This window comes from Anolis carolinensis, chromosome 1 (genome assembly GCF_035594765.1).
Source record: "Anolis carolinensis isolate JA03-04 chromosome 1, rAnoCar3.1.pri, whole genome shotgun sequence".
In the NCBI taxonomy this organism is placed as follows: Eukaryota; Metazoa; Chordata; class Lepidosauria; order Squamata; family Dactyloidae; genus Anolis; species Anolis carolinensis.
Genome location: NC_085841.1, coordinates 316051076 through 316073739, shown reverse-complemented (window position 1 = coordinate 316073739; position 22664 = coordinate 316051076). Strand labels below are relative to the sequence as shown.

Genomic DNA, 22664 nt, shown 5'->3' with positions numbered 1-22664 from the left:
CACAAACCCCTGGAAGGCTCACTAACAGCTATTGCACTTTCTTTTGCTTTTCAGCTGACCAAACTGTGGAAAAAATAAGCATAGATAAGATACGTTTCTTCAGAGTGGAGAAGTCTTACGCAGTGAAGACTGGAAAATGGTATTTTGAATTTGAAGCGGTTACAGGAGGAGACATGCGTGTTGGATGGGCAAGGCCAGGTTGTCGGCCTGACCTTGAACTAGGAGCTGATGACCAAGCATTTGTGTTTGAAGGCAGCAAAGTTAGTACATTTCATTAAAATTAAATAGAGGACAAGTCTAAATCTGGCTAAACAACTCTAGTGAAAAAATAGCTTTCCTGTTTAAACTGAATATGTGTATCTGCAGGCATCAGATAATTCAAGAGAAGGTAAAATAGTGGTAAATGTGTTAAAATGTCAGTCAGCCTAGTTCTTGGCATTTTGTAAATTTGCTGTACTGCATTTGAAATAGAAATTAGACATTTTCTAAGCTATCATATCATGTGTAATGGTCTCACAAGGTCACATATTAAATCAATATTTAAAGAATTTTCTCTGTAATCACTGTTTCACTTTGAAAATGAATATACATGAAATGATTCCCTCTTGACAGTACTTACTTGAGAGAGAAACAGTGAATATGTTATGAGGGAGTGATCGATGGCATCTTAAACTATTTGTGAGTATAGCTTACATGTTTTTCAGACGGTATATACAGTGTTTAATTTCTCAGTGTGTGCTTGTGTTCCATTAGATATTTTAATGTTTTTTTGGAAATAACACCATGTTAAAATCAAAACTAATTTTCCAGATTTTAAATTTTAATTTTCTAACCATTGGAAGATGGATGGAGGCTTGAATAGGAATGGAGTGGTATTTTGAACATCAACTGTGACTATCTCCTTTGCTATCTCCATGACCTTTCTATGTGAAGAGTTTTCTCAGAAAAAAAATTGGGAGTAAAATAGTTCTTCCACAACTGGATGGGGTTTTCCATACATATTCAATATTCTGAGAGAAGGATTTAAAAGAAGCCCCTGAATATAGCAATGCATAAATGTCACAGTTGCTTTGCTAGATAATTGTATTAAAAAGCTGCTCTGGGAAATATACATGGGGTACAATAAAGTGGTTTAGTCCAAACAAGAAATCAGTCTGTCAAGAGGGCAGTTCCTCCTTCTTGGCAGTGTTAGGGAAAGAGGGAGAGCACACAACCTCATTGACTGGGTTGCTGTGAGTCTTTCGGGCTGTATGGCCATGTTTCTGCACCATGCTACTGGAACATGGCCATACAGCCCAAAAACTCACAGCAACCCAGTGATTCTGGCCATGAAAGCCTTCGACAACACATTGAACCTCATTAACTGTTGGAATTTTCTCAATTGCTTGTTGCAGTTAGCCTGAAAGAAAAAAAAAATCCGTTAAACCTAGGAGTGGTGCTATTCTTTAAAGGATTGTGCATTTACAGTTAGGGTGATTTTGGACTGGGAGAAAATGTGTTTGCTTTTCACTGGATCATATGGGCTCAATGTTAATTCTTGTTTTCCACCTACAAACTCTTCCTATTTACTTATAAACATGTGGGTCCCAGTTGAACATAAAGTGAATTCTGTGTCATGAGTTTAGTAATTCATTCCTCACAGACTTCCCCACCATCCTGAGATTTTAGCTTAAATTATTTTTTCAGACTTGTTTTAAAAGTACTTCAGATGAAGTACTCACATCTACAGACATGCATATACACTATCACATTAGTTAGTAGATCCTCCAGGAGAGCACTTGAACTTGTCACTACATATGAAAGTACTTTATTATTGTATGAAAAACAGCTTCTATATTGTTTATTTCCTTGCAGCTGAATTTCATCTGCTGCACATTTTTGTTTTTCAGGGTCAGCGTTGGCACGAAGGGAGTAGCTTCTTTGGACGAAATTGGCAACCAGGAGATGTAGTGGGATGCATGATCAATCTAGATGACAAATCAATAATATTTACACTGAATGGAGAATTGCTTATTACCAACAAAGGTTCAGAACTTGCTTTTGCAGACTTTGAGATAAATAATGGTAAACTGATTTCTTGTTTGGACAGTGTATATAACTGTAAATAATGTTTTGTCTTTATTTTAAGAATGTTGGAAATTGCTTTATACTGAATCAAACCATCTACCCAGTATTGTCAAATTTGAGGGGCAGCAGCTTACCAGGAATTTCCCCTACGGCAATCTCTACTGTTTCTTGGGAGCTCCTGGCTAACTACAGTACTAACCAAACTCAGCCCTGTTTAGCTTTCATAATCAGCTGAGCTAGAATGAATTGTGAGTGGCAAGCGAAAATCTGCTGGCTACATATTGTTTAATTAGCAGGATGTCTTGGAGATCTCCCATTAATAAAGTTAACATAGACTGAAGCTAACCTGACAGCAAAGCAAACACCACAGAAGTGTTAACCCTTCCCTATGCTGTTCAAAGCTTGCTTGCTTGCACACACACACACACACACACACATATATATATGCCTGAGATACACTTGAAAATGTACTTGATTCAACTTACAAACAAATTCAACTTAAGGACGAACCTACAGAACCTAACTTTTTCATAACTTGTGGACTGCCCAAACAACGTTCTTCATTAAATGTGAAACTTGCACTTGAACCATTTTCATTGTTAAAACAGCAGTTTACTGTATTCTTAGTACAACTAGTGATATACCAAATGTTGAGTAGAACTATTCATAGTTGGCTTTATTCAGTTATGAGACTGTGATTTTGAGGGGCAATGATCCATACTGATCATTATTAGATTATTATGCTTCATAGCTTCAAATTATATGTGATAATACATGCTAGTATACTAATAATGTACGTTTGACTTTGACTGGAGTGACTTCTGTCTCTATCTGAGCACTTTTTATCATATCCATTGTTTTGTCAGGTTTTAGGCTTCATATCTGTTTTTCTGCCAGAGACTTAAAGTAGGGATTACATTTGATATTTTAAAAAAGACAAGGCAGAGGAAACACACACATCAGTATTCTTTCTCTCTGTTTTTGTTTGTTTATTTTCTGCCTAAAAGAGCGTCCTGCTGGGACGATAGCCTTGTGTTTGATTTGTTAATTACTGCATGCCCAGCATGATCATAATTTTTGATTCCCCCGCCCCTCCAAGACTCATGACATGTTTTATAAGATGGCTTCATGTGGATCAAGATCATTCACTGGAGCCCCTCTTGTGCCAGCAGGACTGCTGACTTGAAGGTTAGGTTGCTGACCTGAAGGTTGCTGGTTTGAATCTGTGGAGAGCGCAGATGAGCTCCCTCTGTCAGCTCCAGCTCCCCATGTAGGGACATGAGAGAAGCCTCCCACAAGGATGGTAAAACCAACAAACATCCGGGCATCCCCTTGTATTTGTACTGCCTGGGCAACATCCTTGCAGACGGCCAGTTCTCTCACACCAGACTTGCAATTTCTCAAGTCATTCCTGACACAAAAAACACTGGTTTCATCATTTAAACCTACAGTAAAATGTTGAATGACATGTTGAACCTGATTGTAACTGAGAATATTAAGCAAATCTTCTTTTATTCCAAAGATCTTTTAAATGGATGCTTGATTATTTTTTGGACTGCTGAAAATCTTTCACTTTGCATTTTAAAACAATCTTCCTGAAAGTAGTTTACACAATAAATATTTTGAAACAACAGTATTATGAAAGACAAAAACCCTTCAATATAAAGAGTTGCTGAAGTAACAAAATGGAGAGTGGGTGATGAAAACACAAAAAGAAATGAATGTACTTAATAAAAATATATCGTGGTTCCAATATTGGCAAATAAAAGAACAGTTTAAAAAAGATAAAGATTTAGGATTTTTAGAAAAAGAGTTATTTTGGGATAGAATGATGACGGCAGAGAAAAAATTGATTACAAAAATATACAAAAAATTATTGGAATGGAACATGGAGATAGAAGGAACGAAGAAATATATGAAAAAATGGAAGAAAATACAGGAAAAGCCATTAGAAAGGAAAAATGGGAAGAGATATAGATTAAAAAGCTGAAATATACGTACTCAACAGATCTAAAAGAAAAATGGATAAAAATGGAATACAGATGGTATATAACACCAAAGAAACTAGGAAAATGCTATAAAAATATGAACACATAATGCTGGAAATGTGGAGAAAGAGAAGGAAATCTATTTCACATGTGGTGGCTTTGTAAAACAGCTAAAGTATATTGGAAAAAATTCAAGAGTGACTACAGAAAATGATACCACTGAGACCAGAAATATTCTTATTAAGTATGACTGAACAAAAACTAGACAGAAATAAGGACAAACTTCTCTTCCTGTTAACAACTGCAGCGAGAATTTGCTACGCAAAGTATTGGAAAAGAAAAGAAATTCCGGAAGAAGAGGAGTAGATAAAAAAAAACTAGAAATAAGAAACATGGACAGACTGACCTACCTAATCTCAAAAAACAAAGAGACGGATTGGAGACAAGTTACAGAACACCTCAAACAATACTATAAGAAGATAAGGTTATGAAGCAGTTTAGGAAAAATGATAAAACAAAATAGAAAAAAGAGTGATAGAAAGAGAAAGAAGGAAAAGGAAGAAACCTCTGGACAGATGGCAGGAAGTCAAGCCTACTTTCTATTTTTGGGGGGTTTTGTTGTTTGTTTTTAATTTTTTTCCCATCTCTTTGGCTATTTGTTCTTTTTTTTCTTTTTCTTTCTGTCATTCTATGGTATTGGGGCATGGGGACTTTTTATTTTAGAAGATTTTATTATATTTGGAAACAATCAATAAAGATGATTTTAAAAAACCCTTCAAATAATAACAAAAACCATATGTCTGAAATACATTTTACAAGCATTTGTTTAGAAGTAGTCTCTAACATTAAAGGAATTATGTAAGGATAGTACAACTAGAAAAGACCATGTGTCTGGTTATCTGGTAGATCTTGCATGAGCAGTGGCCTTTGTGGTTGATTTTGCGACCTGGGCAGGTTCATAAAAATGCAAGTACTTTTTGAAATGAGACTACTCAAGTGGTGATTTGTGGACTGGTGTCAGTCTGCTCGCTATTCGCTGCTGATCCATGTTGAGAAAGAAGGAATTGTAGTCAGTGGACACAAATATGGTCCTGGCTTGGTGGTCTTCCATATCAGATAGCAAGCATTACAAGCACTGCTTTAGGTGACTTTGTGCCTAGCAGTTAATGAAACTAGTTGAGTGTCATGCCATTTGGTACATTTTCTTATTAATCCATCTGGGAGAACAATCTTGTCTGAAGGACAGCTAGGCTTTTATGTGTTTACATTTCCCTACTCCAAGTCCACCTTTCCTTTATTCAGGTTTGGTGCCTATATGCTCACTGGGTCTGTCTCAGATTGGCCGTATGAATTTTGGAAGGGACGCCAGCACCTTCAAATATTATACCATGTGTGGTCTTCAAGAAGGCTTTGAACCTTTTGCTGTTAACATGAACAGAGATGTTGCTATGTGGTTTAGCAAACGTTTGCCAACGTTTGTCAATGTGCCTAAAAACCACTCTCATATTGCGGTAAGAAAGGGGCATGATACCCTTACTCTTATTTTTAGACCTCTATAATAGAAGCTTGCATGTTCTATCTCTTAATTCTGAAGACTGCCTTTCTTTGGAGGGTCCAGTCTATTGGGAGTTAACAGAATTGCTCATTTTTTTTTACTTGTTCCATAAGCAAAAATTTGCTCACCTTTGTTCCTGCAGGTGACAAGAATAGATGGGAACATTGACAGCCCACCACGCTTAAAAGTAACCCATAAAACATTTGGAACACAGAATAGCAATGCAGATATGATATACTGTCGCCTGAGCATGCCAATTGAATTTCACTCATCTTTTAACTACATCACTAGTTTGGAACTTGTTGATGGTTTCCAAAAAAGGTTAGATACATTTAATCTGGCTATATTAAAGCTACATTTGAAAACAACTATGCTCTATTTTTATCTATGGAACTTTTAATGCTTCTTTATCCTACCCTCATCCATTTTATGGCTTAGATTTCATGAGTCTTGCCTTTTTGGCTTGTAAGCAAGAAATGTACCTTCATGTAGATAGATGGCTTTGATTTTTCAGGGATGTTGAGCATGACAGATATCTGCTGAAACAGAATGTACTGGGAAATACTTCGTGTCACTTAAGATTTTGATTCAAAGTTTTGTATTTGTACTGCCTGTCTGAATTTATACACTGTGGAATGTCTTCTCTTTAGCATACGTTCGTATTTATTTAAAGCATTCAGAAGAACATTCTGAAGCCAGCAGATTTTATATGCTTCTCTTTTAAAGTGACAGAAAAAAATCATGCCCAATTTTTTTTTCATAATCTATCTAGAACAAGTTACACCTCATGGATAAAAATGCTGTAGTCCATACACACCAAATGAAAAGTGTCTTATTTCAGCATTTTGCAGCATCATTTAATGTTTTGTTTTTTCACTGATATTTTTAAATTTATTTCCAGAAAACAAATTCAGGAGTTTCCTTTTCATGCCATAACGGTAAGTATGTAACCTTGTGTAAAACGAATGTGTGACAGGGAGGAATCCTTTTCGATCCCACCGCTGCCACCAATTTGTAAACCGCCTTTCAAATATGGAGGGAAGATATGGTTGGAGTATATATATATATCAGAAGGATTTGGAGGGTAAGGAAGGATAACAAAACTGATGAACTTATATAAGTAAATATGGTAACTTATATAGGAAAGTACGGTAACTGCCACCAACGCGAGGTAATGTCTTTTAAAGTAGGCGATGAATAGTCAATGGTAATGGCTTTCCCTCAGGCTCAGAGTGAGGCAAGGAGACTGATCTTTATGAACAACAAAATTCAAGTTTATTTGTACATAAGCGTGTGGTTCCAATATATAGATGTTTCAGGATCTTAAGTTACAGTGTAGTCTTGTTTGAATGAATATTTCTTAAACAACTTCTTTCAGAATGTAATAGATTAAACTCCCGGTCAGCTTATATCTTCAGCCTTTCCCTGAATGACACTAAGCTGCCGTCTCTGCCTGTGTAAACAAGCCTCAATTAACTAATTTTCCAAGCTTTAAAAGAGAGCTAACTCCAACAGCTCCTACTTCTTCAGAAGTCTAACAGCAACCATTTTTTCAAAAGGCTCAGCTTTAACTGCCAACTAAGCCACGCCCCTTCTTCTCCAAGGAGAGGCTACGTTGCTATGGCAACCTGCTGTACACTGCTTCCATAGGCTACTATGTGAGACCTGCCCTCATCAATACATAACTCCCCTTTTTTCCTTTTAATAAACAAATAAAATCATATCAATAATTCCCATTAACTCATAACATCCTTACACCTTGTTTTCAGTAAAGAATCAGCAATCTAAAGTTTGAGTTGCGATGATTGATGATTCATCCACATTGTAGAATGAAGGTAGTCTGATATCATTTTAATTGCCATGACTCGATGCTATGGAATCCTTGGAGCTCTAGTTTTACAAGGTCTTTAATCTTCTCTGTTGGAGTACTGGTGTCTCGCCAAACTGCAATTGTCACAATTCTATAGCATTGAATCATAGCAGTTAATATGGTGTCAAGCTGTATTAATTCTACAGTGTAGATGCATCCTGAGTTATTAACCTGTTCCTGCACCACAAAATGAGAAAATAGCTTAGGTTTTTCTGAGCCAATCTAGATCGGTTGACCACATAATGGTCCTGCTCAGGGATCAATTTTACTTTCAGCTACCTTTCACCTCCATAATGCTCCACCCCATTCCCTCACAGCACTTCCCTGGTAGAGCTTAAAATTCTGTCTTTGGAGCAGCAAGTAAGAGGAGAAGTACCTCTCATTGATCAAGGACCTCATCAGGTTCAAGAAGATAAACCCAAGTATAAAATCAATATTGGTATAATTCAAATGAGTTAGATTTAAAAATAATAATACTTCAGGGGATCAGCATAATTCATTTGAACTATACCAATATTGATTTTATACTTGGATTTAGCTTCTTGCCCCTGATCAGGGCCTTGATCCCCCTATTTGCTGCACATGTTTAGTGTGCATGTATCATGTCATTTTAATGTGGCCCTCCAGCATTCCTCATCATTAGACATCATAACTAGAGCTAATGGGAATTGTGATACAGTAAGAATAGGAAGGCTGAAGTTTGTTCTGTTTAGTCGTGATAATGGGGTTTGAAGATAGATACAAGGCTTGTGGCTATGATGTCGGACTTTAAAATGTCCTTTAACCTTTTCCCAACCTCAGAGCCAAAAGTGCTGTTGGGCTGCAGTTCGCATTGTACCTAGTCTGCATGGCAGTCACATCTGGGGGTCCAAACTGGGTAAAAACAAAAGCCCTTTGACCATGATGTGTATATATATAGTTGGTCTTCTATATCCATGGATTCTCTAGTGATGGATTTAATGGCTCTTTGAAGGGAATCATAAGGCTGATGTAGCCCTCAATGAGTTTGATACCCCTGTGTATGTGTTTTCTCCTGTGAAAGTTTTATATGGTAATTATTTCTGTTTAAAATACTAAAACTACATTACTTATTTAAATTTCCAAATTGATTTAAGTAATATATTTTATTCATTTCAGTATTATTATTCAGTGCGAATCTTTGCTGGACAAGACCCATCTTCAGTTTGGATTGGTTGGGTGACTCCTGACTACCACTTTTACAGTGAACATTTTAACCTAAATAAGAATTGCACAGTAACAGTTACTTTGGGAGATGAAAGAGGCAGAGTTCATGAAAGGTTTGGACTTAGAAATTACTAATTGAGTAACTTGGATTAAACTGTTTTTTTGATTTCATGAAATTTGTATTCATGCATTCTGCATCACGAATACCCATCCATGGTTTGGCTATATATATATATATATATATATATATATATATATATATATATATATATAATTCAAAAAACAAGCCTTCATTTTGTCAGTTTATATAATGGGCATCACTTTACTATACCATTGTTTATAATGGGACTTCAGCATCTATGGGTTTGATATCCACAGGAAGTCTTGAAACCAGGCTTCTAACAGGAGCAAACTACAGGGCGCGTTCTACGCCTCTGTTTAAGGAGCTCCACTGGCTGCCGTTTGTTTTCTGGGCCCAATTCAAGGTGCAGGTTATCACCTACAAAGCCCTAAACGGTTTGGGACCCACCTACCTTAGAGACCGCATCTCCCCCTATGAACCTGCACGATCTCTTCGCTCTTCGGGGGAGGCCCTCCTCTCGCTCCCACCACCTTCGCAGTTGCGGCTGGTGGGGACGAGAGAGAGGGCCTTCTCCGCTGTGGCCCCCCGCCTCTGGAACTCACTCCCGAGGGAGATTAGACAGGCCCCCACCCTCCTTGCCTTTCGAAAAAGCCTTAAAACCTGGCTTTTCCAGAGGGCCTTCGACGACTAATTTTTTGTGATTGATTTGTCTGCCCATTTAATTTAATTAGAGAGTGTTCTGCCATGATTATTGATACCTTGCTGAATACTTCTGCCACGAAGCTACAGAAGCCCTCTATTTCGGCCTAGAACTGTTTTATCTCCTTGTTTTTAACATGTGATGTATGTATTGATTATATGACTGCTTTTCATGTTTGATTTTACAATGTGTAATTTGTCACTGTTGTTATTATTGTTGTGAGCCGCCCCGAGTCCCCTCGGGGAGATGGGGCGGGATATAAGAATAAATTTATTATTATTATTATTATAACCAAACCCCAGTGGATACGAAGAGCCCATTGTATTTGAAAAGAACGTTTAATGTTTAAATCTGGAAAATATGATAGAAATAAACCTGATTTAATATTATAAATAATAATGTTACTGTTAATTCAGTTAGTAATAATAATTATTATTGGGCCCTATTTTATCAAAGATAAATTTCCTCTTCAACTACATTTCTTGTAAATCCACTGTCATGTGACTTTAAATAAAATGATAAGTTGCATATAAAACTTGTTGCAGAAATTTTTAAAAGTAAAAAAAGTCCAAACATTCCTTTACACTTTAAAGGTATAATTATGTTATAATAACATTTAGTAGCTAATGCCATATAATTAGTTAAAGAAAAGAAAATATGTTCCTTTCTGAAAACATTATGCTTATCAGGGCAAAATAATATTCAGCCAATCCCTTCAAGTCAATACTTTTTAACCAAATTAAGATCTCAAATTCCTAAATTGTGTTTCCTCATGTAACTTGCTTCAGTCATGTTTACCTATTGTGTTTCTTTTTCAAAACTAGAGAAATTCCCTTATGGAGTACTAGGGATTCTATGTACTTGTGTGTGATTATCAAGCGAGACAGAGAATAGAGTGACATTGGCAGAGAACTTGAAGCAAATCTGACCAAGAACGAGCTAGAGCTTATTTGAAAGCCTACTCCACGACAATGGAGGCAGCAGATAAATCATTCCTTACTGCCACCATTGCATCTGCAAGGAACCGTTCAGCTGAGCTGTTTCAAGTGGTCAGGGGGCTACCACATACTGGTCCTCAAGGAGACATCCCTGACCATTTGGCAGCTTGCTGTGAAGAATTTGCAACGCACTTCGCAGATATAGTCACTCAGATCCATTCCAACTTTGATGCTGTTATTGACACAGTACCAATGGATGTAACTTTGGCTCCTGCTTCTCCAATGGATATTTTTTAATTGGTGCAGCCTGAGGATGTGGACAGGCTCCTTGGAGAGGCAAGAGCTACCACATGCATTTTATATCCTTGCCCTTCCTGGCTGATCAAACAGACCAGAGGGGGGCTGGCAGAGAGTGGGTGAAGATGGTGGTCATAGCCTCCTTGGAACAAGGCAAAGTTCCAACTACCCCAAAGGAGGCAGTTGTGAGACCTATATTTGAAAAGCTATCCCTAAACCCCTCTATAATGGACAACTATCAACCAGTGTCCAACCTTCCATTTATGAGCAAGGTTCTGGAGCATGTGGTGGCCTCCCAACTCCAGGGATTTCTGAATTAAACAGATTATCTAGATCCATTTCAATCTTGTTCCAGGCCTGGTTATGGAATGGAAACAGCTTTGGTAGCCTTGGTGGATGACCTACGAAGAGAGCTTAGACACAGGGGGAGTATGTCCCTGTTGGTTCTCCTGGATCTCTCAGCAGCTTTCAATGACATTGACCATGATATCCTTCTTGATCATCTTGCTGGGATGGGACTGGGAGGCACTGTCTCACAGTGGATTCGATCCTTCCTGGAGGGCCATACCCAGAAAGTGGTGCTGGGGGACTCCTATTCGAACTCCCAGCCATTGACCTGTGGGATTCCTCAGGCTTCCATTTCGTCCACCATGCTGTTTAACATATACATGAAATGCTGGGAAAGATCATCTGGAGTTTTTGGAGTACAGATATGCAGATGACACCCAGCTCTACTACTCTTTTTCACCTAATGCCAAAGAAGCTGTCCTGACCCTAAACCAGTGCCTGTCCTCAGTAATGGACTGGATGAGGGCAAACAAATTGAAACTTAATCCAGACAAGACAGGGATACTCATGGCCAGTTGGAAGGCAGATCTGGGAATGGGGATTCAGCCTTTGCTGGGTGGGGTTACACTCTACGTGAGGCTGCCTCTGAAGATTGTACAAATAACTGCAGTCAGGTTGCTCACTGGGGCTGGCTACAGAGAGCAGACACCCCCCCCCCACACACACACACTTTTGCAGCAGTTCCACTGGCTGCCAGTCTGTTACTGGGCACAATTCAAAATGCTGGTTATGACCTTTCAAGCCCTAGATGGTTCAGGTCCAGGTTATTTGGCTGACTGCATCTCCTTGTATGATCCTGCCTGGGCCCTGAGATCTTTAGGGGAGGCCCTTCTCTTGGTCCCACCTCCATCTCAAGCTCAGTTGATGGAAACGAGAGAGCAGGCCTTCTCAGTGGCTGCCTGTCAACTCTGGAACTCCTTGCACAGGGAAGCCAGAATGGCCACTCCTTGCTGTCCTTCCAGCAGCAGGCTAAAACCTTTTTATTTAGATAGGCTTTTAAAGATGAAGGTTGTTAAGATCAGTTCAAGGGGTGCTGTGGTTTTTAACTTTGAATTTGTTTTAATTATTTTTAACTGGGAATTTTTAAATACTGTTTATATTTAATCCTGTTTTAATGTTTGTATATTTGTATATTTTAAATGGCTATGCTGATGATTTTATGTTAAGTTGTTTGTGTCCCCTTCAGGGGAGATAAAGCACCGTATAAATAAGTAAATATAATAATAATATAACAACAACAACAACAACAACACCATGGATCACATTCAAACATCAATATTTTCTGAAGATTTCTGATTTTTTTCCCCCCAGTGTAAAACGCAACAATTGCTACTTGGTCTGGGGAGGAGAAGCTGCTGTTAACTCACAAAGATCAGGTCGTGGTAATGTTGATTTAGAAATTGGATGCCTTGTTGAATTGGCTTCTGGAATGCTGTCATTTACAGCCAATGGAAAAGAGCTGGGAACTTTCTACCAGGTATTAATGAACTCTGTGCCTCACCTACTCTTCATTTATGTGTGTATGGTATTTCAAGAGATGCACATAGCTTTTAACTATAAACTCTGTGCACAGACAATTTGTGAAAGTATATGCAAATACGCATCTGGCTTTTAGTTTGCATCGCATTGATAATCAGTTCAGAGAGAAACTTGGTTTCTGCATACCCTGCATGCTGTGAACACTTTTGTCTCACACATCTAAAAGGAATTTAAGGGGAGGGAGTTTGAATTTAAAATGCAGAACTGATATAATGTGTAACTTGTGTGATTGGCAAAGTGATGATTTATTCTCAGGCATGTGTTTCTGACATGGCTTGTTTAGGGTCAATACCTGGCATAGTGAGCACATTCTTGGACTCAAAGAAACTAAGAACATAAAGCATTTTATTTTATATTATAAGGTAGCATTTGACTAGAAACAGGAGTGATGCTTGCTAGGGAAGATCTGTGTGATATTTTTAATGCAGATGCTAACATTGTTATTACCCAGAATGCATCTAGATTTCAAAGTTCATGAGTCCCTGTGGCATTCAAAGATAATACAAATGACAATGACTGCAGCCATTTCACTTGATTATTCAGTTTTAATGTTTCTCTGGTGAGTGCTAGGATGAGCTCTGCTAACCATCTTCATCAGTACTCTGATGATGTTACAAGAAAAGGTGGAGGGCAATGCTCACCAGAGAAGTGATGAGACAAGTAGTTGGAGTCTTCATTTTTCTGGAAGAAATTGGCAGAAGTTTTATGGCAATTGTAATTCTAGAGCATAAAAGCATTATTTTGGCTGAGGTGTGTCCTAGGCAACCCATATAGTGGAGCTGAAGTAAGTACATCTCCACATTTGAAATCTAGAAATCTATTTTTGTTGTTGTCTTTTTAAACTCCATCACAGATTTTTCTTGGTAAAATTTGTCTAGAGAGGGTTCACCTTTGCTTTCCTCTGAGGTGAAAAGAGGGTGATTTGCCCAAGCTCAATCAGCGGGTTTCCATTGTTGAATGGTAACTTGAACCCTGGTCTCAAGAGTCATAGTCTAACATTCAAACCCCTATATGATCTTGGCTCTCTCTCATTGGAAAATGTGGGTACATAATGTCTTCGGCAAAAGCTGAGCTTGCTGCCTGTCACCAGTATTGCAATGAACAGTAACTTGCATACGAAGCATACGAGTAGAGAACAAAAGGACAAAATATTTCAGGTTTAGCGCGTGGAAAACACAACGTGACTTTCAACCAAGAGTGTCAAAGTTTTGGCCCTCCAGGTGTTTGGGCCTCCAACTCCCAGAAGCCCTAGCCAGCTTGTCCAATGGCCAAGAATTCTGGGAGCTGAAGTCCAAAACACCTTTGCTCTAAACAGTTGTTTAAAAATTTATTCTGCATTGTGAAATATGATCATGAATTTGGCATTTATCACACTTCAAAATACTAGGCTTGACTAGCATTTTTGAGAAATAGATTGCATGATTATCATTCAAGTAATACAAAATTCTGATTGAAAAAAAAAATCATCACTATACCAGTCACAGCTTATATCAACCATGTAGATAAAAACCATGCAGTTCTTGTTGAAATTCTATCCACCCATGCTGTCATGTCCTTGTGAAATTATGGTGATTCTCCACGTGACATTCTATTCTACTTCATTCAGAGGTGTCACAGGAAAGATGAAGTTAAAATTAATAGTTCTACACTTGGTGCACCATGTGATAGATAGAAACATGCTTTGAAACTATAATTATGAAGAAAAAAATTATATGAGTTTTTTTTAAGACAAATGACTTTAACATTAATACATTTATTTAGGGTGCTGAAATAAATAAAGAAAATATATGCACACTATAGAATTTGATACATGGCAGTCCAGAGTGGGGAGGGTGGGCCAGGAAGAAGGGGGTTCTCTCCAAGTCCCTCCCTGCCCTTTCCTCCCCTTCCTCTTTTCTTTTGGAGGGAGAAAGTGAAGGAAAGATGAGAAACATTTGGATCCCAAAAGGGGTGGCCTTGGTCAAGATGAGATGGTGGATGGGAGAGAAAAAGTGTATCCATTAGACCCCATATTGCCTATTCCTGATACAGAATCCTAAAATCCCAGAGCTGGAAGAGACCCACAAGGGACATCCAGTCCAGCCTTCTGCTGAAAGGAAGGATAGGGTTGTGTGAGAGAGGAAAGTCCGAGAAAAGAGCCCAAGGGGCCGCATCCGGCCCCCGGGCCTGGGTTTGCCCATACCTGATCTAAAACATCAGATCTAAAGCATCTTTTAAATGTCATTTTTTAAAATTATGTTTATCATTAAGAGAAGTCCTGCTGTTTCAAAATATATTTCCCCACACTTCTTTTGGATATATAGACTATACATTTGATTAAAAAGTGTAGACTTTTTAATCAAATGTCAAGGATGACCGGAAATGCTCATATCTGATCCCTCTTCAGTGTGTCAGAAGCTGCAATGTTTGCTCAGTAGTTTGTAGGATCAAGTTAGACAGGATGATTGGTGATCTCATTGGATTTCTTATTTTATAACCTAAGATAGCCAGGTAAGCTCAGTCAGTGTGATTCTTTTAGTGGGAGTATTTAATCCTTTCCATTTGCTACTTTCTTAATTGAAATTGCTTAACCCCAAGTCTGCTATTGGACTGTCATTATATGTAAGTCGAAGACATATCCATATTTGTGGATGTGTGCAATTATTAGAAATATAAAGTATATACATACACACATTTGTATATGTGAAGCAGTCTTGCAGACATTTGCAGTCTTTTACTTTCAAGCAAATTATCCATTTTAACATAACAATCTAATCTTAGGACCAACTAGGAGTGTGTAGTATTTTATGCTTATGTTGCTGTAGGGGAATACTTGCTTAGTAGCATGACTGCTACTTTTTCAATTATAAACAGTGTTACATGTTATGCATATCTAATCAGAGTAATCTTCACTGAGCTAAATGAGACTTATTTCCAGTAAGTGTGTCTAGGATTGTGCCCTTAGGAAATGTATCTTCACACTTTCCTTGGCATAAGAAGACAATAGGCTCACACTGCATTTTAACTGTCTTAACTATATTTTTCAGGTTGAACCAAACACAAAACTATTTCCAGCAGTTTTTTTACAGCCTACAAGCACAAACCTGTTTCAGTTTGAACTGGGTAAATTAAAGGTATTTTAAGATAAAATTACTATAACTAGATTGTGAATTATGAAGTAAATTCAAAAATGCAAACTGTATTCGTTAGTGTATGTGATTCTTGTGTTTTATATTTCTTTTCCTTAAACTTTTAGTGAAATGACATCAAATTAAAATAACAAAAGATTAAGAAACAACACTGTTTGAAATAGAATGTGAGAAAATGTTTCATAATATCAGATGACTAATTTTATTAATATCTGCATTATTCTTTTCCCCAGTAAGAAGGGAGTAGGAAAGCTTTATGGGATTAGTATACTTTTGATGGGAGTAGTACACCGGAGGAGACTATTCATGTGATGCTTGTTTATTTGCAGCAGTTTGCAGGTATTACAATTGTATAGTAATGGTTCTGCTACATTTAGGCAGGTCCCAGGATTTATCTTGAGATAATGTGGCTAATAGTGGCTTCCCGTTGGTAGGACATTCTTCCCAAGCTGTTCTGCCTCCTAAGATGTTATGCCATCTTACTTTGGCTTTAATCTGTGAGAGGATAGGGAACGACAGAAAAACTATTTCCCCATGGTCCATCTTCTGGGAGACAAATTATCTAGGTCCCCTACTTCATTAGTAGACATGTCTGTTTTAACAGTTTTGTGAAGGAATCTATATTTTAAGATTTGTTCATTAAGGTAAAAATTTTGCTTTTTAAACAAATATTTTTTACAGAACACAATGCCTTTATCAGCAGCAATATTTAAAAGTGAAGAGCGAAACCCTATTCCCCAGTGCCCTCCACGACTGGATGTTCAAACAATCACACCTGTTGTGTGGAGCAGAATGCCAAACTATTTCTTAAAAGTAGACGCTGACCGAGTCAGTGACCGACATGGGTGGTTGGTGCAGTGCCTGGAACCTTTGCAGATGATGGCCCTTCATATTCCAGAAGAAAGCAGGTATTTGTAAAGAATGCTTCAGTAGTTTCCCTAATAGCATGTAGAGTACATAAGATTTATTTCTTTGTGTTTCCTATTAACAATTTATGTCTAAATGAAAACAAATACATTGTTTATTTTTTCAACTTTTTTCAATAATAACTTTGGTATCAATGATGTGGTGAAAATATGCTATGTGCTGTGCATGTGATGAGATGTGATGTTAGAAGAAGCCAGCCTGATGGAAGTGGTTTGAGTACTGGACTACACCTTTGTGCTAAAATTCAGATCCCTGCTCAACCATGGAAACTCACTGGGTCACCTTAAGCAAGTCACATTCTGGCCACCACTGCACAAATTTAACAAAAACTCTGGGATAGGTTCATCTTAAGGCCACGATAGGTCAGAAACAATTTAAAGGTACACAGCAAACAAAAACCGATTTGCATAGGATGATTCACACTGGTAGTTCCTAATTCAGCAATTAAAAATCCCTTGAAGAGTTTTGATGTGTCAGTCATTTTAGGTGAACTAGGGCTATAGGTTTAATCATAAGAAACATGGGTGGAAGAAATATTCCTGATTCAGACATCAAATCCTCATTTAGTAAGTCAAGATACCAATAAGCCCTATACATGAGCACATTATCCTTGAATGTTCCCTTTTCCTGTTCACAATTCAAGACTTTTGAGTACATTAACTCTATTTACCCATGTGTCTTGATTACGTTTACAGTGATTACCAAGATTAGGACTTTAAATCATAGCTTGAAATTGGTTTGGGTTGGCTTGCTTTTATCCTAATTATATTTAGGTATGTAATTATGGACCATCATCATCAGCATTACCATCCCCACTTCTTCTCAAGACTTGCAATTAACTCAGTTAATGCTTCATTCTGGAGTATGAAGAAGGGGTGATATGATGTGATCAGAACTTCAAATGTGAAGGAAAACACAGGCCCATATTGCCTCATTTATTAAGTTATAGTGGAAGATTTTTAATACAGGTAGTCCTATGTTACGAACAAGATTCTGTAGGTTTGTTTTTAAGCTGAATTTGTATGTAGTCGGAACAGGTATATTTTTTAAGTGTAACTCCAGATCATACATGCACACATGCGCACACGCTCTGGGTGGCATAGGGAAGGGTTAACAGCCCTGTCGTGTTTATTTTGATGTCTGTGCCCCTGTTCAGAAGATTTCACCTCACTTTCTGTCCCTTTGATAATTGGATTTTTGACAAATTTTGGCTTGTAATGGAAAAAAGGATTGGTGATAAAGCTTCAGTGGAGACACCTTTTCTCCATGATGATAACTCTTTCAGGAGTGGATTTCCCTTCTGAGGTGTAGATTTCTCTCATTTCCTGTTGTCTCACCCCCGTTCTTAACTAGGAGTCACTTGTACGTCGAATGCTTGTAACTCGGGGACGGCTTGTAGTGTGATGCTCAATTGAGTTACAGTATAAGAAACATACAGAATAACGATGATACAGATTGTAGCATGTACACATTTAATGTGTGTCACAAAAAGATATCGAAAGGGGCAAAGTGTTTAAACAAATGCATCTTCTTTTAGGCAGGATCCAAGGCATCTTATTTTCTTTTTAAATGATACAGTTTTAAAAAATATTGCTACTTTTTTTAAAGTGACAGGTCAGCTAAAAAGAAACAAGATTAAAATAATATAATACACAATAAAATAGTAAAAATTGATAAAAAATAGATTACAAAGTTAGGAAACATGGTGCCATTAAAAACAACCAAAGGCTGCTTGACTAAATAGATATTTGCCATTCAACAAAAGGAAAGGAGAGGGGGCCAAGAAAACCTCCCACGGAACTGAATTCTACAACTTGGAGTAACTCAGACTGAGAAGAGTTTACATAAAAGCCAAATGAACCTGGGTTTGAGATCTTTTTCTTCCCAATTCTCACTGCTTAGGTTGGAAATCTAAGAGATCTTAGGTTGGAAACAACCTAAGCACAGCATAATATAACAAATCACAAATATTTTTCTGATAGGGGAAGGAACATTCACTTCAAACTGAATTTTGAAGTCATATAATGTATGACTTTGTCAAACAGTGAATATCTTCTCATACCCAAAAGGAATTCTTTACTTCTATTATATTTATACAAATGAATATTTCAGATTAAATTTTTGTCCTTTAATTTAGAACATAATATAGTCATCTAGACACATATTCCTTAGTCATTTTGTATACTACTTTAATATTTGTATGAGAAGGTATAACACAATGCTTGGCAAGGTAGAAGAAGGCAAAGGTGAACACATTACACATGAATGAACTCAATCAAAGAAGACCTTGAGTCTGCAAGATCTAAACAGGGCCATTGATGACAGAATGACTTAAAAGCTTTCATTCATGGGTTTGCTATAAGTTGAAGATGTCTAGCTGACAGTTAACAATAACAATAAATACATTGCTCATTTTTACAGTTACACTGTGGCCTGTAGAATCATAGAATCATAGAATAGTAGAGTTGGAAGAGACCTCATGGGCCATCCAGTCCAACCCCCCTGCTAAGAAGCAGGAAATCGCAATCAAAGCACCCCCGACAGATGGCCATCCAGCCTCTGCTTAAAAGCCTCCAAAGAAGGAACCTCCACCACGGCCAGGGGGAGAGAGTTCCACTGTCGAACAGCTCTCACAGTGAGGAAGTTCTTCCTAATGTTCAGGTGGAATCTCCTTTCCTGTAGTTTGAAGCCATTGTTCCGTGTCCTAGTCTGCAGGGCAGCAGAAAACATGCTTGCTCCCTCCTCCCTATGACTTCCCTTCACGTATTTGTACATGGCTATCATGTCTCCTCTCAGCCTTCTCTTCTGCAGGCTAAACATGCCCAGCTCTTTAAGCCGCTCCTCATAGGGCTTGTTCTCCAGACCCTTAATCATTTTAGTTGCCCTCCTCTGGACGCTTTCCAGCTTGTCAACATCTCCCTTCAACTGCGGTGCCCAAAATTGGACACAGTATTCCAGGTGTGGTCTGACCAAGGCAGAATAGAGGGGGAGCATGACTTCCCTGAATCTAGACGCTATTCCCCTATTGATGCAGGCCAGAATCCCATTGGCTTTTTTAGCTGCCGCATCACATTGTTGGCTCATGTTTAACTTGTCCACGAGGACTCCAAGGTCTTTTTCGCACACACTGCTGTCAAGCCAGGCGTCCCCCATTCTTTATCTTTGATTTCCATTTTTTCTGCCGAAGTGAAGTATCTTGCATTTGTCCCTGTTGAACTTCATTTTGTTAGTTTCGGCCCATCTCTCTAGTCTGTCAAGATTGTTTTGAATTCTGCTCCTGTCTTCTGGAGTGTTAGCTATCCCTCCCAGTTTTGTGTCGTCTGCAAACTTGATGATCTTGCCTTCTAACCCTTCGTCTAAGTCGTTAATAAAGATGTTGAACAGAACCGGGCCCAGGACGGAGCCCTGCGGCACTCCACTTGTCACTTCTTTCCATGATGAAGACAATGCATTGGTGAGCACCCTTTGGGTTCGTTCGCTTAGCCAATTACAGATCCATCTAACCGTAGTTTTGTCTAGCCCACATTTTACTAGTTTGTTTGCCAGAAGGTCTTGGGGGACTTTGTCGAAGGCCTTACTGAAATCCAGGTAGGCTACATCCACAGCATTCCCTGTATCGACCCAACTCGTAACTCTATCGAAAAAAGAGATCAGTTGCCAGAATCTTGCCTGGTATCGGTGTGTGGCTGACCGGACGGTAATTGTTTGGGTCGTTCTTTTTTCCCTTCTTGAAGATAGGGACCACATTCGCCCTCCTCCAATCTGCTGGGACTTCTCCCATTCTCCAAGAACTCTCGAAGATAATTGCCAGTGGTTCTGAAATAACTTCCGCTAGTTCCTTCAATACTCTTGGATGTAGCTGATCTGGCCCTGGGAACTTGAATTCGTTTAGAGTGGCCAGGTGTTCCTGGGCAACTTGTTTCCCTATTTGGGGTTGGATTTCCCCCAATCCTTCGTCCAAATTAGTAAAATGTTATTCCAGATATACAGTGTTCCCTCACTTATCGCGGGGGTTACGTTCCAGGACCACCCACAAAAAGTGAAAATCCACAAAGTAGCGATGCTATACTTGTGTTGTTTATAATCTCACTGGCACTTACAATCTCACTCCTCGCCTCTCAAGCACACTCATGCTGCTCCCACCGCTGCCTTGTGAGATGAAAACAAAGCTGCTTCAGCCTCCTTTTCTCTCCCTTCAGCTTCTCCTTCCTTCCTTCCTTCCTTCCTTCCTTCCTTCCTTCCTTCCTTCCTTCCTTATGCTTCTCCTTAGGAAAGAAGTAGAAGGAGGCGTTTATAATATTATTTTATGATTTATACTATTATTTTAGTGTTTATTTAAAAAACTGCGAAAAAGCTAGTCCACGAAAAGCAAACCGCAAAGTAGTGAGGGAACACTGTAGTACTGCAAATGATCCAGAGCTTAGTACTGATCTTTTGTTTCCTGTTACAAAATATTAAATCATAAATCTGAAAAGAAAACACTTTGAAAAATACAGATTCCTATTCTGGGAGTAAGTGATTTTTAAACTATTATTATTTTAGGATAGAAGAAAAGACATAGAATACATTTTTTAACATTTGCTGTTTCTAAACTTTTCCTTGTCCTTCTTGTAGCTAAAATTGTTTTCAAAGTGTTGTAATTCAATCAGCACAAATATAAGTCCAGAATCTATTACCTAATGAAGCAAACATATATTTTTTTTCTTTCAAATGTTGTTACTTTATGTTTCAAAATCTTTTGAAACGTATTGGTTAAGATCACAGATTTAAGGGAAACAATACATGGAGTGTTTTTTTTTCTTTTTCAGTATGTGAAATTCTCTCTAAAGTTTAATTGTACATAGTGTTTTACAAGCACTGACATGGACCTGCTTTTTTATCCTCCTTTCTCCTTGTGAAATACCTAATAAAATATTCTTGATAACAGGAACCTCATGTTAAGTAATCTGTTTGTGTTTTCTTTCTTTTTTCATTTAGGTGTATTGATATTTTGGAGCTATGCGAACAAGAAGATCTGATGAGGTTCCATTTCCATACGTTAAAACTGTATAGTTCAGTTTGTGCACTGGGAAACAACAGAGTAGCTTATGCACTTTGCAGCCATGTGGATATTTCCCAGTTATTTTATACAATAGATAATCAATATTTACCTGGGTTATTGCGTTCTGGATTTTATGACTTGCTGATCAGCATTCATTTAGAATACTCCAAAGAGGCTAAGCTGATGATGAACAATGAATTTATAATTCCAATTACAGATGAAACTAGAAAAATCAAATTATTTCCAGATGAATCAAAGAGACATGGTTTGCCAGGAGTTGGGCTTAGCACCTGCCTGAAACCAGATTTTAAGTTTTCTACCCCTTGCTTCATTTTGTCTCAAGAGGATCATCAGAAGCCCAGTCCAGAAATACCACTTGATATGCTTAAATCCAGGGCTATAAGCATGCTTACAGAAGCAGTTTATTGTAGTGGAGCTCACATACGAGATCCTGTTGGAGGGAAAGTTGAATTCCAGTTTGTTCCTGTACTTAAACTTATAGGAACTTTGCTCATAATGGGAGTCTTTGATGATCATGATGTGAAACAGATTTTACTTCTCATCGATCCATATGTTTTTGGTGAACCAAAAGAAGAAACACTAGAGAAAACAGAGAAGGAGGATGTTACACAAATTGAAGAAAAAGCAGTAGAGGCGGGAGAAAAGGCAATCAAGGAAACAAAAACGCCAATTAAAGGCTTGCTGCAAACAAGATTGACTGAATCTGTTAAACTCCAGGTGACAACCTTAAAGTAAATGCAGAGGTGTTGTAACATTACCAAAACTGATTTCTGTATTACTGCATTTTCCGGTAACTTCCACAAAGAACTATTGTTTTTAAATGTTACTTGTTTTTGTTACACAATATCCCCCCCCCCCCCCGGCTGTTTCATAAAATATAGGACTAGTAAAATACTACATTGCATGTTTTTGATACAAGTGATTAACATTTGGAAAGTATATTGAAGGTAGTCTAGGAGAATTGTATGCATTTTATAT

At 38.0% G+C, this 22664-nt stretch overlaps 1 protein-coding gene across 19 annotated transcripts in view; it reads left to right on the top strand.

Moving 5' to 3' along the window:
- The window catches only part of ryr3 (ryanodine receptor 3), a 342095-nt gene that overhangs the window by 147464 nt on the left and 171967 nt on the right, over positions 1-22664 (top strand). For 18 of the 19 annotated variants that reach the window (XR_010001819.1, XM_062967304.1, XM_062967301.1 and 15 more), the window contains 10 exons: positions 55-260; positions 1890-2064; positions 5358-5566; positions 5753-5931; positions 6512-6548; positions 8618-8778; positions 12342-12507; positions 15596-15682; positions 16379-16605; positions 21602-22403. Coding sequence is in view for 18 of the 19 variants with exons in the window: in XM_062967304.1 (XP_062823374.1) it covers positions 55-260; positions 1890-2064; positions 5358-5566; positions 5753-5931; positions 6512-6548; positions 8618-8778; positions 12342-12507; positions 15596-15682; positions 16379-16605; positions 21602-22403 (2249 nt within the window). In the remaining variant the exon portion in view is untranslated. The remainder of the gene's footprint in view (positions 1-54; positions 261-1889; positions 2065-5357; positions 5567-5752; positions 5932-6511; positions 6549-8617; positions 8779-12341; positions 12508-15595; positions 15683-16378; positions 16606-21601; positions 22404-22664) is intronic. The other variant, XM_062967291.1, reaches the window with a different exon arrangement.